Source organism: Myodes glareolus, chromosome 10, assembly GCF_982192425.1.
Source record: "Myodes glareolus chromosome 10, mMyoGla1.1, whole genome shotgun sequence".
NCBI classification, from domain to species: Eukaryota; Metazoa; Chordata; class Mammalia; order Rodentia; family Cricetidae; genus Myodes; species Myodes glareolus.
Genome location: NC_142035.1, coordinates 88077 through 102347, shown reverse-complemented (window position 1 = coordinate 102347; position 14271 = coordinate 88077). Strand labels below are relative to the sequence as shown.

General features: G+C 38.6%; 2 protein-coding genes across 2 annotated transcripts in view; one reads left to right on the top strand and one right to left on the bottom strand.

The window, feature by feature from the left end:
• Positions 1-1576: 1576 nt before the first annotated feature.
• Positions 1577-14271, bottom strand: part of LOC125405062 (uncharacterized) — a 33234-nt gene continuing 20539 nt past the window's right edge. The window contains exons 2-4 of the mRNA XM_087910891.1: positions 5547-5673; positions 4784-4844; positions 1577-3516 (exon numbers count right to left, since the gene is read on the bottom strand). Of these exons, the coding sequence (XP_087767017.1) occupies positions 2223-3516; positions 4784-4844; positions 5547-5673 (1482 nt within the window). The 3' untranslated portion in view covers positions 1577-2222. The remainder of the gene's footprint in view (positions 3517-4783; positions 4845-5546; positions 5674-14271) is intronic.
• LOC148120557 (histone H4) lies at positions 12707-13098 on the top strand. The gene has a single exon (XM_087911406.1). It carries the CDS (start codon positions 12707-12709, stop codon positions 13016-13018), a length of 312 nt encoding a protein of 103 aa, XP_087767532.1. The 3' UTR covers positions 13019-13098.

The window sequence follows — 14271 nt, the reverse complement described above, 5'->3', positions numbered from 1 at the left end:
ATAGCAGTATATCATTTTCACCTGCAAATAGGATTTATTATTCAAATTATCTTGTTTTCCTCTATCCTTAGAGAAAAATATGTTTACAATCTGAAAGGAAGACACTATTTTCTGATCCAAATTTTCAACTAATTATACTTGAGCATCAGCGAGATGGCTCAGTGGGAAATGTCTGTGGTGTCCAAGGCTAGTGACCTCATTTTGATCACTATATGAAGAAGGAAAAAAGTAGACCGCACAAAGTTGTTTTATGGTCTCCACATATCTATTGTGACCTAAAAGAACATAATTTTATTACACACACACACACACACACACACACACACACACACACACACACACTAAAGAAATGTTTCTTTAACCTTGCCATTTTTATGCTTAAATCTTGCCATTACATTATCTGGCATCTCTGGATAATTTCCTTAGAATGCAGTACTTTGAGATGAAGTGCCAAACAGACAACTGATGAGAATGTAAAGATACATGTAACTTCAAATTATACAGATTCATAGCACATCAAGCTATATTGTGAAATATACAATTTATTGCTGATTATTCTACATCATTACTTCCCTACCAGATATATGAAAATACTTCTTTGGATATACATGAGATATTTGCTGTTTCTTATATTCTCTGCTATTAAGTATTTTAACATTAACATTGTTTAAACATGTTGACAAAACTACATTGGGGGTACATCATCTATCCTTGGACTTGTACTCAGGAGGTTGACAAATTTGGGTCATGAGTTCAAATGTATCCCTGAATAATTACTGATATCCAAGGCAGGCTGAAAAATAGTCAACAAAATCTCAAGGGAATTTGTGAAAATATGAAAAACAAAACCAGGAACAACAACCTATCACCCTTTCACAGACACCCTTATTGGAAAGTTTGATAACCTACTGCCTGATACTTAAATAAACAATGGACCACTTACATGATGGAAATCCCATTCTATACATTGCAGCAGAAAAATACTTACTGCTAAGAAAAATACAATAGAAGATGAATGAAAACCACAGAAGGAATATGAGGACCACAAAGTAAACTTTGCTAAGTGGATTTGCCACACATATAGCACACTTTAGAATCTCCCTCAAATGTTTCAAAATAGAAACCACAATGCAGTGATCTCCACTGTCTGTCTTCAGTGAACATGGTAAGGTTTATAATCCCTTATGGTTATATGAATAAGAAATGAAATAAACTTTTTGTCTTGAGCCAGAAGACAACTGTGATGATGTCTTAAATCTTTATGAAATCATTTACATGAATAGGTTTTATTCCATGTATGAGCTCTTCTTTATTTCCTTAGTTCAAAATTATACAATAGGCTTTAAAATATTTACAGAGCTAGAGACATGGCTGAGCAGTTAAGAAAAGTTCATTCCCAGGACTAAGGTCTGATTTTTGACAACTTCCTGTAATTCCTGCTACAAGAAGATCCAAGGGTCTAACCTTCTCAGGAACCAGCATACACATGCATATACTCCAACAAATATATAACAAATACACAACAAATACACAGTGACACCACACAATTAAAATTAAAACAAATCTTTAAACAAAATTTCACTCATGAAAATTTTTATTTTATAAGTATTTATTCTTGTGACACAGATGTTGAGGCATCTATAGGGTTATTTAAAGAACTTTTCTTCATCATGAATTGGTTCATGTAACAGAAAACAAGTATGTATCAGAGAAATTAGTCCTTCTCAGTTGGTGGCATCATTTGGGAAGATTTAGGAAATGCTGCCCTGCTGGGGGAAATTTGTCATGGGGGTATGCTTTGAGAATTTATAGTCACACACCTCCAGTTCCCACTCTGCTTCATGCTACAAATTAAGGATGTGAGTTCTCAGTCTCCTGATTTAACTCATATATCTGACACTTGTTGCCACTTTCATGTTAATCTTGTATCTCTCTGGAATCAAGGACCAAATTAAACTCTTTCATAAGTTGATGCAGACATTATATTTTATCACAACAGAAAAGACACTAGCACAAATTTATAAAAGTTTACAACTAAATTAGTTATTACATATACTTAAAGAGAAGTATGAAATATAAAAGGTTTACCTTATCGTTTAAATTCAAAGGGTCTCCCCCTCCCCAGGACTTGCAGGTACAAACAAAATAAAGATGGACACCATAATGCTTGAATAGATTGCTGACATTGTCAATTGTTTTCTCCAGAATACTCTGACTACATTTTACAGGTTTTTTTTGCCGTATTTTTTCTCATGACGTCTAAGTGTACTGACACATGCAAAAACTTTACCACACTGGTTACATTCATAGGGCTTCTCACCAGTATGTATTCTTTGATGTCTTTGAAAATTACATTGATGTGCAAAGGCTTTACCACACTGGTTACATTCATAGGGTTTCTCACCAGTATGGGTCCTTTCATGGCATTGAAGATGACTCTGACATGCAAAAACTTTACCACACTGGTTACATTCATAGGGTTTCTCACCAGTATGGGTCCTTTCATGGCTTTGAAGATGACTCTGACGTGCAAAGGCTTTACCACATTGGTTACATTCATAGGGTTTCTCTCCAGTATGTGTCCTTTTATGTCTTATAAAAGTACTGCTATGTGCAAAGGTGTTACCACATTCACTACATTCATATGGTTTCTCTCCAGTATGTATTCTTTTATGTATTCGGAGAGCATTACTATATGCAAAGGTTTTACCACACTGATTACATTCATAGGGTTTCTCTCTAGTATGTGCTCTTTTATGATTTTGAAAATTGTTGTGATGTGTAAAGGTTTTACCACATTGATTACATTCATAGGGTTTCTCACCAGTATGTATTCTTTTATGCATACGAAGATTACAGAGATATGAGAAGACTTTACCACATTGGTTACATTCATAAGGTTTCTCTCCAGTATGTGTTCTTTTATGTAATTTGAGAGTTCTGTGACAAGCAAAGGATTTACCACACACATTACATTCATAGGGTTTCTCTCCAGTATGTGTACCTTTATGTATCTGAAGAGTAAAGTGACGTGCAAAGGTTTTACCACACTGGTTACATTCATAGGGTTTCTCTCCGGTATGTGTTCTTTCATGGCATTGAAGATGACTCTGACGTGCAAAGGCTTTGCCACAATGATTACATTCATAGGGTTTCTCTGCAGTATGTGTTCTTTTATGTATGTAGAGAGTAGAAGAACGTGCAAAGGCTTTATCACACTGATCACATTCATAGGGTTTTTCTCCAGTATGTGTTCTTTCATGTAATCGTTGATTACTGTGGCATGCAAAGGATTTACCACACTGATTACATTTATAGGGTTTCTCTCCTGTATGTGTTCTTTTATGGACTCGGAAACTACCGTGATGTGCAAATGCTTTACCACATTGATTACATTTATAGGGTTTCTTTCCAGTCTGAATTCTTTCAAGCCTTTGAAGATGACTATGATTTGGAAAGGCTTTAACACATAGAGTATATTTAGCTGTTTTCCCTCCAGTATGACTTCTTTCATACCTGCAAGAATAATTGGCACATACAAGTTTTACCACATTCATTACACTGTTGAATCTTCATATTTGTATGAATTAATTTCATTAATTTAGTCTGACTGTAAAGAGGAATGAGGTCTTAAGGTTTTATCACTTTATTTACACTTGTGTTTTTCCCCTTCATTAAGGGTTGTTTTGCATCTTTGAAGATAACTGTGATAGTAAAAGCCTTTACTACATAGCTCACATTTATAGAATCTTTTTTCTAAATGAGATTTTTTACATATTTGAGAAGAACTGGAAAATCTCAATCTTCACCACACTTATTGCATTCAAAATTTTTCCTATGCTGTGAGTCATAGCTAAGTGAACTAGGACAAAAAGAAGTATTTACACATTTCTAGCACTCATAGGGCTTTTCTGCAGTGTGGTTTTGTTGATGAATTAACAATAAAGTTGCAAACCCAACTACTTGTAGACCTGAACCAAATTCAACAAATCTACTCAAAAGTGGGGACTACTACAAATCTCCTAATTGTTCTGAGGAGGAGGTTATGTTACATATTTCCATGTTCCTATGCTCATATGTCTTGTATCCAGAGTGACATATAAAATACCTAGTAAAGGAAGAATAACAAATAAAAGGTTTCCACATTGAATTTATAATTTTACTTTCTGTTCCTCATAAATGTGGTATAGTGTTTAAGGTTTCTCCACAACAAACACCCCTTGACTCTTGACTAACTGTTCCTCTCACTTAACTTAGTAAAGTTAAAACAAGTATGTATATAAGTAACATTGCTTTACTATGGACCGTTTGCTTATTAGAAGGTTTGGACATATACATATCACCTCTTCAATGTGTATTCCTTCTGTAATATGAGTGGTATAAAACTAAATGGATTGGCAGTTCTACACCATAGCTATAATGGGGTTTTGATTCAAATGGTGATACCTGTTAAGGCATTGTTTGTTTTCTTCCTTATTGGAATGCCTGGCAAACTCAATTCATCTTTCTGAAATTGAGGTATATGGTTTTATGAGAATTTTGTAAACATCCATACACTTTAAGTTGTGCTTCTTTACACTGTTGCTTTTCTTTAAAACTTTCAGGACACATAATATCTTCAGAGGCACATGTGTATTATCTTGCACAAAAAAAATTACCTTTTATGTAGCCAGGCGTCGGCCGATCTTTGTGAGTTCAAGGCCAGCCTAGTCTACAAGAGCAAGTTCCAAGACAGGCATAAAAGCTACAGAGAAACCAGGTCTCAAAAAAGAAAAAAAATTACCTTTTATGTCTTCTAGAACTCTGATAATGTTCCTCAATTCTATGGTCATCCCAATTGTATCCTAAAATATAGTACAAGAAAGTGTATGGTTTATTCTTGAAAATTGTGTAAAATTTAAGTTACCATCTTCAGTGAACCCTAGATCCATGCCTGATTTAGTCACCTCTGTGGTAATATTTTGCTTATGATCCAAAAAAGTTTGCCTGAAGATCAGAGTACAAAGCTAGACACAGTCATAGAGGCCAGTCAGTGGTTTTACACACAGTTAATATCAATAGCCATGCTAGTTAGCCAAAGAAGCCAGGCGATGGTGGTACACACCTTTAATCCGAGCACTTGGGAGACAGAGGCAGAAGGATCTCTGTTAGTTCAAGGCCACCCTGAGCTACACAAAACTGATCCACTCTAAAAGGGAAACAGGGCTCATAAAAGATGATCTCAGCACTTGGGATCCCATGCCTTTAATCGCAGCACTAGAGAGGAATATAAAGGGGGAGGAGACAGGAGCTCAATGCAGTCTGCAGTCATTCTGAGGACAGGATTGCCCATTCAGTCTGAGTACTGATAGAGGTGAGAACTCTCCAGCTACTTCTCTGATCTTCAGCTTTAACCCCAATATGTCTCTGGGTTTTTATTAAGAACAATTAGAATTCCTGTTACACACCTCATTCGTCGTCTTTCTCAATCAAATTACAGAAGAACATTAATAACCAAGGAACGGTTGTCCCCTTATTTGAAAACATAAAAGAAAATTCAGTCTTACCTATAGTAGTGAGATTCCTGTAGGTCTCCAGCATCACATCTTTGTAGAGATTTTTCTGAGAAGGATCCAGCAATGCCCATTCTTTCCAAGTGAAGTCGATATGTAAATCATCATAGGTCACTGTATTCTAAAATATCCCACACATGTAAACAACAAAAACTGTGATACTGACAATATTGTAAATGTATAATTCTTTGACAACATAGTCATATAATTCTGGTGCTCCCCACACTTACTCTATGACAAGGATATTATAATGTGTTTACCAAGTTAGTTTAGAAGGAAACTAAATAGGAGGTTCAACTCTGACATTTCTGTACTGTTTGAATGGGCTATCGCCTTGCAAGAGAAATGACCATTAACAAACATAAAGAGACAAGTAAGCAATCAACAGTACAAAGTACATATTAGAGAAATCATTTAAACAATTACTAACTACAAAAAATGAAAAATAAGATGGGCAATCTGGGTGGATTGACTCATGCCTTTAACCCCAGCATTCAGAAGGCAGAGGCAGGTTTATCTCCCCCTGAGTTTTATGCCAACCTAATCCATGCATCAGTTCAGAAGTACATATTAAGACCTGGACTCCTGGGTAAAAATCATGCAAAGAAACATAAAAGATAGATCTCAGAGCTCACATTCATCCATTCATCCATCCATTCATCCATTTATTTATTTATTTATTTATTCATTCATTTATTCTGAAATTCTTGCAAAGTGTTAGGGATTCATCTTTCAAAAACTTGAAATGCCACAGTTTAAAGTGTAATGTCACTAAGATCTTACCAAAAAGCACTGCATGTTTAAACAGTTACAAATGGACAATGAGATATAAATATTGATCACAAACAAACAACACAGAGGAGAGATGACTCAATAATAAAGAGCTCTTTCTGGTCTTGCATATAGGGCTTAATTCCCAGCACTTACATGGGGTATCACAACTATCCATTATCCCAAGTTCAAGGTTTCTAAGACAATCTTTTGGCTACTATGAGGATGAGGTACCCACATGGTGCGTATCCATGAATACGGGAAAAATACTCATATCCATTAAAAGTATTATGTAGAGAGCTGCGTGGAGCCACACCTAAAAGATGGCGCCAGTTCCGCCTTCCACAATCCTGAAAGTGAGTGCTCTCAGTGGTAAACAACACCTTATTTGGCTAAGGCTAGGAGCATGTAATGATTGTAAGCTGCTTGCATATAAGTGGACCTATGGACAGTGCCTACGTGGCGATCCAGGATTGGCTGCCCAGGGCTACTTAAGGGCAGGGAGGAGATGGCCTGGAGAGAGAAACTATTGTAACAAGGTCCTGAGTAAACTGCTTGCAAGAAGACCTCCAGTGTTGCGTCTTCCTTGCTGTTCGAGGCAGTCGCGACAGTATTAAAAAAACAAACAGAACAGGCAGAAAAAAAGTCTTACACACGCAATCCAATGACTCAGAAGGCTCAGGAAGTACTAATGTCATGAACACATGCCATCCTGGGAAAAACAATGACAGACTCTGCAAATTTCTAAATTCAAAATATGGGTGAAGCTCAGCACAGCAAAATATGAAGCACAAATAATAAAAACCCAGAGTCAGATATTATGAAGCTGAAGATCAGAAAAGCAAAACAGTCATAGCCAAGTCACTAGAGAGTGCTCATCTCTAGCAAGCTTCTGACAAACAAAGGGATGATCCTGTCCTCAGCATGACTGCAGACTGCAATGATTTCCATTAAACCTCAGACTGCAAGGAAGTCTTGTCTCCTCCTGCCTTATATACCTCTTTCTGCCCAGCCATATCACTCTTGTCTCCTCCATCTTCCTAGTGCTGGGGTTAAAGACCTGTGATTCCTTAGTGCCAGGAGCACCTTTGTGTGAATTCTATTTCTCATTTTAGACAGATTCATTCTCATGTAGGCCAGGGTGGCCTTGAGTCCTAGGATTAAAGGTGTGTGCCACCATTTCCTGGCCTCTAGTGGCTTAACTCTGCACTCTGATCTTTAGGCAAGCTTTATTTACTAAACTACAAATAAAATATCACTACAAGTATGTGCTTGACATGTACAAAAACCTGCATTCCAGGACCATCACCCAATAATATAAAAACAACAATTCAAGAATGTTGGCCCATTTTTAATCTTAGCACTTGGGAGTCAGGGGGATCTCTGAGGTCAAGGCAAGCCTGGTTCACAGAGCTACTGTGAGGACAGCCAGGCTTACACAGACAAACTTTGTCTTCAAAAACAAACAAAAATAAAAAATAAAAATGAAAACAGCAGGCTACCAAATTAGCTGAGGAATGAATAACAAATGTTTCTATTGTATCGTACGTGACTTAGGAATAGAATCTGTAATGGTGGTGAAGGCATGACAGCACAGGAAGGATACTACAACACACTATACTCAAAGAACATGAAATGGGTTAGAAGCACTCATATCACAGCCCCAGTGAAGAATTTCATCCAGAAAGGCTTTTCCTACCAAAGGTTTTACAAGCAACACAAAGCAAGACATCAAAGAGAAACACATGTTCAAATACATCATGCTACCTGGGAGATTTTTCACTTAATATACTACATTCTGACCCATGTCACTATAGGTTCATGGTCATCCATTAAGAAAATGCATTTAGTCACTTCAATGATTTTCATATTCTGCAGCAGCCCCTACACTGGAAATGTCCAAAGTATCTCCCAACACTAAAGGCAATCTCTTGTCTGTGAGATCTTGTAAAATTAGAAAACAAGTTACATCTTTCCAATATACAATGGCACAGAATATCCATTTGCACTCCAAAAGAGAGGAACGGGAACACAGTGAAGGAAGATTGGACCAAGACAAGACTGAAGCACAACAGGACAGAACATCAAATCCTACAGCTCTGTCTCAGATGCATGGGGCTTCAGTTTCCATGGGCTTAGATAGCCCTATCCCTGAAACTTCTCATACATTTCTCTCTTTGGGTACTTCTATTTCATATATACAGTCACCTCTCTGTGGCAGATATCTTATAGCTTTGGTATTTCAACATTTTGTGGTCTCAAAATGCAACCCAGGCTTTATCCTCACAGCTTCACGCAATGGACTCTCACAGTCTCCATACTGGGTTTCTGCCACTCCTAAACAGACGCCTGCAATGCCTGAAACCACAGACTAAGAATCCATAACCTTAAATTTTGATTCTTTCTTGTTTCCAAGGCTGCCACATCAAGGGTGATCTTGCAAAATTTGACTTCTTAATTGGGATGGACACTAACATACCTGGACCACACGTGCAGCAGGTTTTGTATGAAATTGCTTCCTGGGAGTAGGAAACACTATGCTTATTCCTTATATAAATTAAAGGTGAGTGGAGTCTCACCCTTAGGGCACCTTGATAGGTTTCCACTCCAGAGCAACAAGGTCAGAGTTGCAGGTGTCCAAACCAAGGTTGCTAACACAAAACACCATAAGATAAGCTTGCCAGTTGTGCACTGTGTTCCTGTTTTCTATGATCACAGCCCTACTCCTGAAACCTTGTTGTCATGGTCATTGGCTCAATTCTTTATCACTTACCCTAGGAATGTGCTTTTGACCAATGAAAGGTAACTTTTTCTTTAGCTTCAAGCCTCCTGAAAGAGATGAAGTTTTAGGCTAGAGGAGAAGAGGCGAGGAGGTATTAGAATTAGGAATGAATTGGAATAGAGGCAGAAGAATAAAGACATGTTTGGAACAGCATGTTCACCCTCAGATACCTTAAGTGCTTTCGCTTGCTGTAGCATTTCATCTGAAGGCCCAGACACTATCCCTCCTCATTATTGTGTGCTAGTCCCCAACTTGGACACAGACCCCTGCTTGAACAAAGGACACACCATCTGCCAGAAGTTCATATAGGCCACCTGCCTGCAGAACTCCCACACTCTCTCAGTGTCCCTTCAATACTATCCTCAAGACTCCACCCCTATTTGCTTTTTTCAACCCCAAACTTGGACACAGACTCTCTGATGGAACTATAGCCATGCCTATTGCCAGATTTCCAGCCTCTATCTTGGGAGGGGGGAACGCATGTCTAACCATAGGCCACACAAACCAGAAGATCAGAGAGCAGATAGAAACCGAGGAACAAAACACCCTACTAATAAAGACAAATTGAGAAATCAGCACCTTAGACCCATACACACCTCAAACCCAGATACCTAGACACCAGAGTAAGTGCACAATCAACAACACCCAGGGCAATATGTAACTACAACAGTCTTGCTATCCTATGACAGCAAGTCCTGAATATTTCAACACAACTGAAGCACAAGCAAAAGACAATAAGACCAGCTTTATGAAGATGATAGAGGTCCTTAAAGAGGAAATGAATAAATACATTAAAGAAAGCTAAGGGAAAAAAAGTTGATACAAATGAATGAATCTGTTCAAGTTCTGAAAATGGAAATAGCAGCAATTAAGAAAACGTAATCTGAAGGAATTCTATAAATGAAAATCTAGGTAAGCGAATGGGAATTATAAAGGCAAGCTTCAAAAAAAGAATACAAGACATGGAACTATCGGCGAATCAATCCCACACCAGTTATGTTTTAAGGGGTTATTTATTTTGGGGGGTAAAACTTACATACACCATAAACCGTCAGGAAGGGAGCCTAGTCACTGGAGCAGGAGCCGGGACCAAGCGCCGGAACCAAGAGAGCCTGATCCGGGATCTGTGGCTCTTTTTAAAAGAGAAATATACCACGCCCCAGTGGGCTGGTATTTCAGCGGCTATTGGCTGATGGAGTGGAAGGCACTCCCCGTTGCACTGCGGGCTCGTGCTTCAGCGACTATTGGCTGAGACAACGGAAGATACTCCCACAACATGGAACAGAGAAGTTCAAGCAGTGCATATGCAATAGAAGAAATGAATGTATCAGTCAAATAAAATGTTAAATATAAAAGGTTTCCTGAAATATAACATTCAGGAAGTCTAGAACACTATGAAAAGATCAAAGCTAAGAATAATAGAAACGAAGGGGAAGAATTCCAGCTCAAAGGCCCAGAAAATATTTTCAAATGCATTTTAGTCAAAAATTTTCCTAAAGGACACCAGGAAAACACACCCCACAGAATCAACTAAACAGGGCTTGTGGGGGTGCACAGAGACTAATGCAGCAATCATGGGGACTTCAAGGATCTTAGCTAGGTCCATTACATAAACATTAAGGATGTGTAGCTTGGTGTATTTGTGAGACTTCTAACAGTGGGGGTGGGGGAGGGTGTCTCTGACTCTTTTGTCTGCTCTTAGGACCCCTTTTCTCCTCCTAGTCAAGGCTTCATATGGGGTTTGGTGTGGGATTCCCCTCTGTATGCTATGAATATGTTTTATTACCATTGGTTAATAAAGAAGTTGCTTTGGCCTATGGCAGGGCAGAGTATAGCAAGGCGGGAATTCCAAGCAGAGACAGAGGAGGAAAGAAGGAGTCAAAGAGATGTCATGTAATTGCTGAAGCAGAAGGATGCTAGAACCTTATTGGTAAGTCACAGCCTCGTGGTGATATACAGATTAATAGAAATGTGTTAATTTAAGATATAAGAGTTAGCTAGGAATACACCCAAGCTATTGGCCAGTGTTGTAATTAATATAGTTTTTGAGTGATTATTTGGATCTGGGTGGCCAGGAAATGAGTAAGTGGTCTCCATTTACAGGGGTTTATGCCTAGTTTGGTTGATATTTTTATGGTATCTGCTCTGTTCTGAAGGGAAATGGAGGAGGAGTAGATCTGGGGGACAGGGGAGTGGGGAGGGCACTGGAAGGAGTAGAGGGAGGGGAACTGTAGTCAGTTTGTATGAGAAGTTGTGCGCCTATAACTCCCATAAATTGAAGGCTTAGGTGCCCTTGGGGAATGCAGAGCAAGGGCCTTCTCTTCAATGGTGCTAAATACCTTGAAATTTCCTATCTCAATTTATATTGTATGAGAGAGGAATAATTTTTTTTTTTAAAAAAAAGAGGAATGTGGGTAAGTGAGGGAAGATTGGACTCAGCAGGGCAAATACCAAATCCTGTAGCTCTGTCACAGACAGGTGGGCTTTCAGTCTCAAAGGGCTTAGATAGCTCTATCTCTGCAAATTTTCACACCTGTGTCTGCTTTTCTACTTCCACACACTGCATGCAACTCTCCATGGCAGATGTCTTATTGCTTGGGTATCTCAACATTCTATGATTTCAAAATACAACACAGACTTCATCTTCAGAGAATTATACAATGAATTCTTAGTCTTCTCACTGGGTTTCTGACTGCCAAAGATGTGTACAACAGTGCTGAACTGGAACCACAGAGGAAGAATCCATGACCTTTAAAATTTGCATCTTTCTTGTTTCCATAACCAGTACATTGATGAGCCACCAAATTTGGTTTCTAAGTTGTGATGGGCCCTACAATGCTTGGACCAGAGTTGCAGCAGATTCTGTATGAAGTTGCTTCTTGGGACTAGGAATCACTTTGTCTATCCTAGTTAACTGGATAGAGTTTAACTGGATAGAGTCTGACCCTTAGGGTACCTTCCTTGGCTTCCAGTGCAGACCAAGGACCTTCTCTTCAATGGTGCTAAACACCTTGAAATTTCCTACCTCTGTTTCACTAGTGGACTGTCATCTCAAACTACCTAGTGCTGTTTTTCTCTACAAAACACAGACTTTTCTTTCTTCCTCACTTGTTTCTTTTTTCACTATAGACCTAAATGAGTTATTAGTAATAACCGTCCAACAGAAATAATACTTTGTCTAAGAAATCAGCCCAATTCGTTTTTAATTCTCCCTTACTCACTCTCTCAGGGAATAGAGAAAATAAGAACAACATTGACACAAAATATTATACAAATCACCACTAGCTAAATTTTCCAAGGAGTCTATTTCCCACTGAAAACCTACTGTCTGCATTACTCAAAACACTCCCAAATATCAAGTCCTACAAGAACAGATGATTAAGCTCTGTGTGAAGCTTTCTATGGTTTTTTTTTTTTTTTTGCCATCTAAAGTCTTGATCTATTCAACATTCTTCAAAAGTCAACATTCCCAGGTTGGTTGCAATAAGAAAATCACCTTTGATGTACCAATTTTTTTTTTCTAACTTGCTTGTTTCTTGCAGTGTTTAAATTCTCTGACCAAAAGAGTCTCAGGGTCGGGTTTTCTTTCTCTGGCTAAAGTATGTCTGGTCGCGGTAAGGGCGGTAAAGGCCTGGGCAAAGGCGGCGCCAAGCGCCACCGCAAGGTCCTGCGCGACAACATCCAGGGCATCACCAAGCCCGCCATCCGCCGCCTGGCCCGGCGTGGCGGAGTCAAGCGCATCTCCGGCCTCATCTACGAGGAGACCCGCGGGGTGCTGAAGGTGTTCCTGGAGAACGTGATCCGCGACGCGGTCACCTACACGGAGCACGCCAAGCGCAAGACCGTCACCGCCATGGACGTGGTCTACGCGCTCAAGCGCCAGGGCCGCACCCTCTATGGCTTCGGCGGCTGAGCTTCCCACGCTTTTGTCGTTTGCTTTCCAAAGGTCCTTTTCAGGGCCAATAAAAAAAAAAAAAAGAAAAAAAAAAAAAAAAAAAAAAGAAAAAAAAAAAAAAAAAAGAAAAAAAACCAAAAGAGTCTCAGGTAAAGAATAGGTTTATTTGGGTGATTCTGCCAGATCACAGTCTACCATTGTGGGAGCTTACAATGGAAACTCAAGCTCATGGCTGAAGGCAAAAGACATGGGCTAACTTTGCTGACATTTTTCTTGTTTGGTCAACTTGTCTCATTCTCAACTATCCCTCTTATTCATCTCAGGCCCACTTGCTTAGAGTATTGCAACCTCGGTGGAAGAGCTTCCCACATCACTCATCAATCAACACAATGTCTAACAGAGAACAACCAGTCATTCTGATGGGGCATGACTTCAATTGATGTTACTTCAGATGGTGTCATACTGACAGATGAAATTAATTAATTAATATGAAGAGACAATAACATGAGAAGGTTTTAAAAACCCCAAACCAATGTATTAACCGTATCAATCATTTAAGCAGCAAATACCCAACATAAAAAGAGCAATAACTTGAAAACAAATATATGCCAAGAAATGAGGAAAGGCAAGCCTCTAAGATCAAGAAAACCAAAACTATCTGTCCACAGAAAGTTCCCAAACTAACAAAAACTCAAGGAACTCATAATATAATGTAGCAAATTTTCTGAATACAAAAGCTGGTAAAGGCCCATCATTTTCCAGAAAAACAACAATATGATTAGGTGATAATTAATAAAATCAGCAACATAGATGGCACTATAGACAAAAGCACAAAGGCATACCTACAGATACATACCATGGTCCTTTAACCAATAACTGCAAGATTCTACTTAAAATCCAAATCCAAGAAATCACTGGCTAGCACTCATCTTGTGAACTCCAGTTCTCTCCTTTGCTAATGACAGAAAATGGGTTGTTCAGAGAGGGATGTTCAACCAACTAGAAAAATTCAATCAAAGGCGTCTGATGTTTTAACTTTGTAGAAAATAGATTTGTGTACTAAAAGGGCCATATTTTCTTATGATAAAGAAAAGGGTATTTGTTAGGATCACTTGAAAACCATTTTGTTTCCCAAGATAGATGAATGGATGTAAGTCTGTATCGGATGAGGAAATGGAAAGTCTTCCAAACCAAAAGCACAATAACAGATTTTGAAAGAAACACTGTATGATTTGTATTGTATACCCAAAGCAACTTGTTTTATTCTAATT

What these genes read in the sequence shown, in the direction of transcription:
- LOC148120557 (XM_087911406.1), top strand. Translation starts at nt 12,707, where the DNA reads ATGTCTGGTCGCGGTAAGGGCGGTAAAGGCCTGGGCAAAGGCGGCGCC.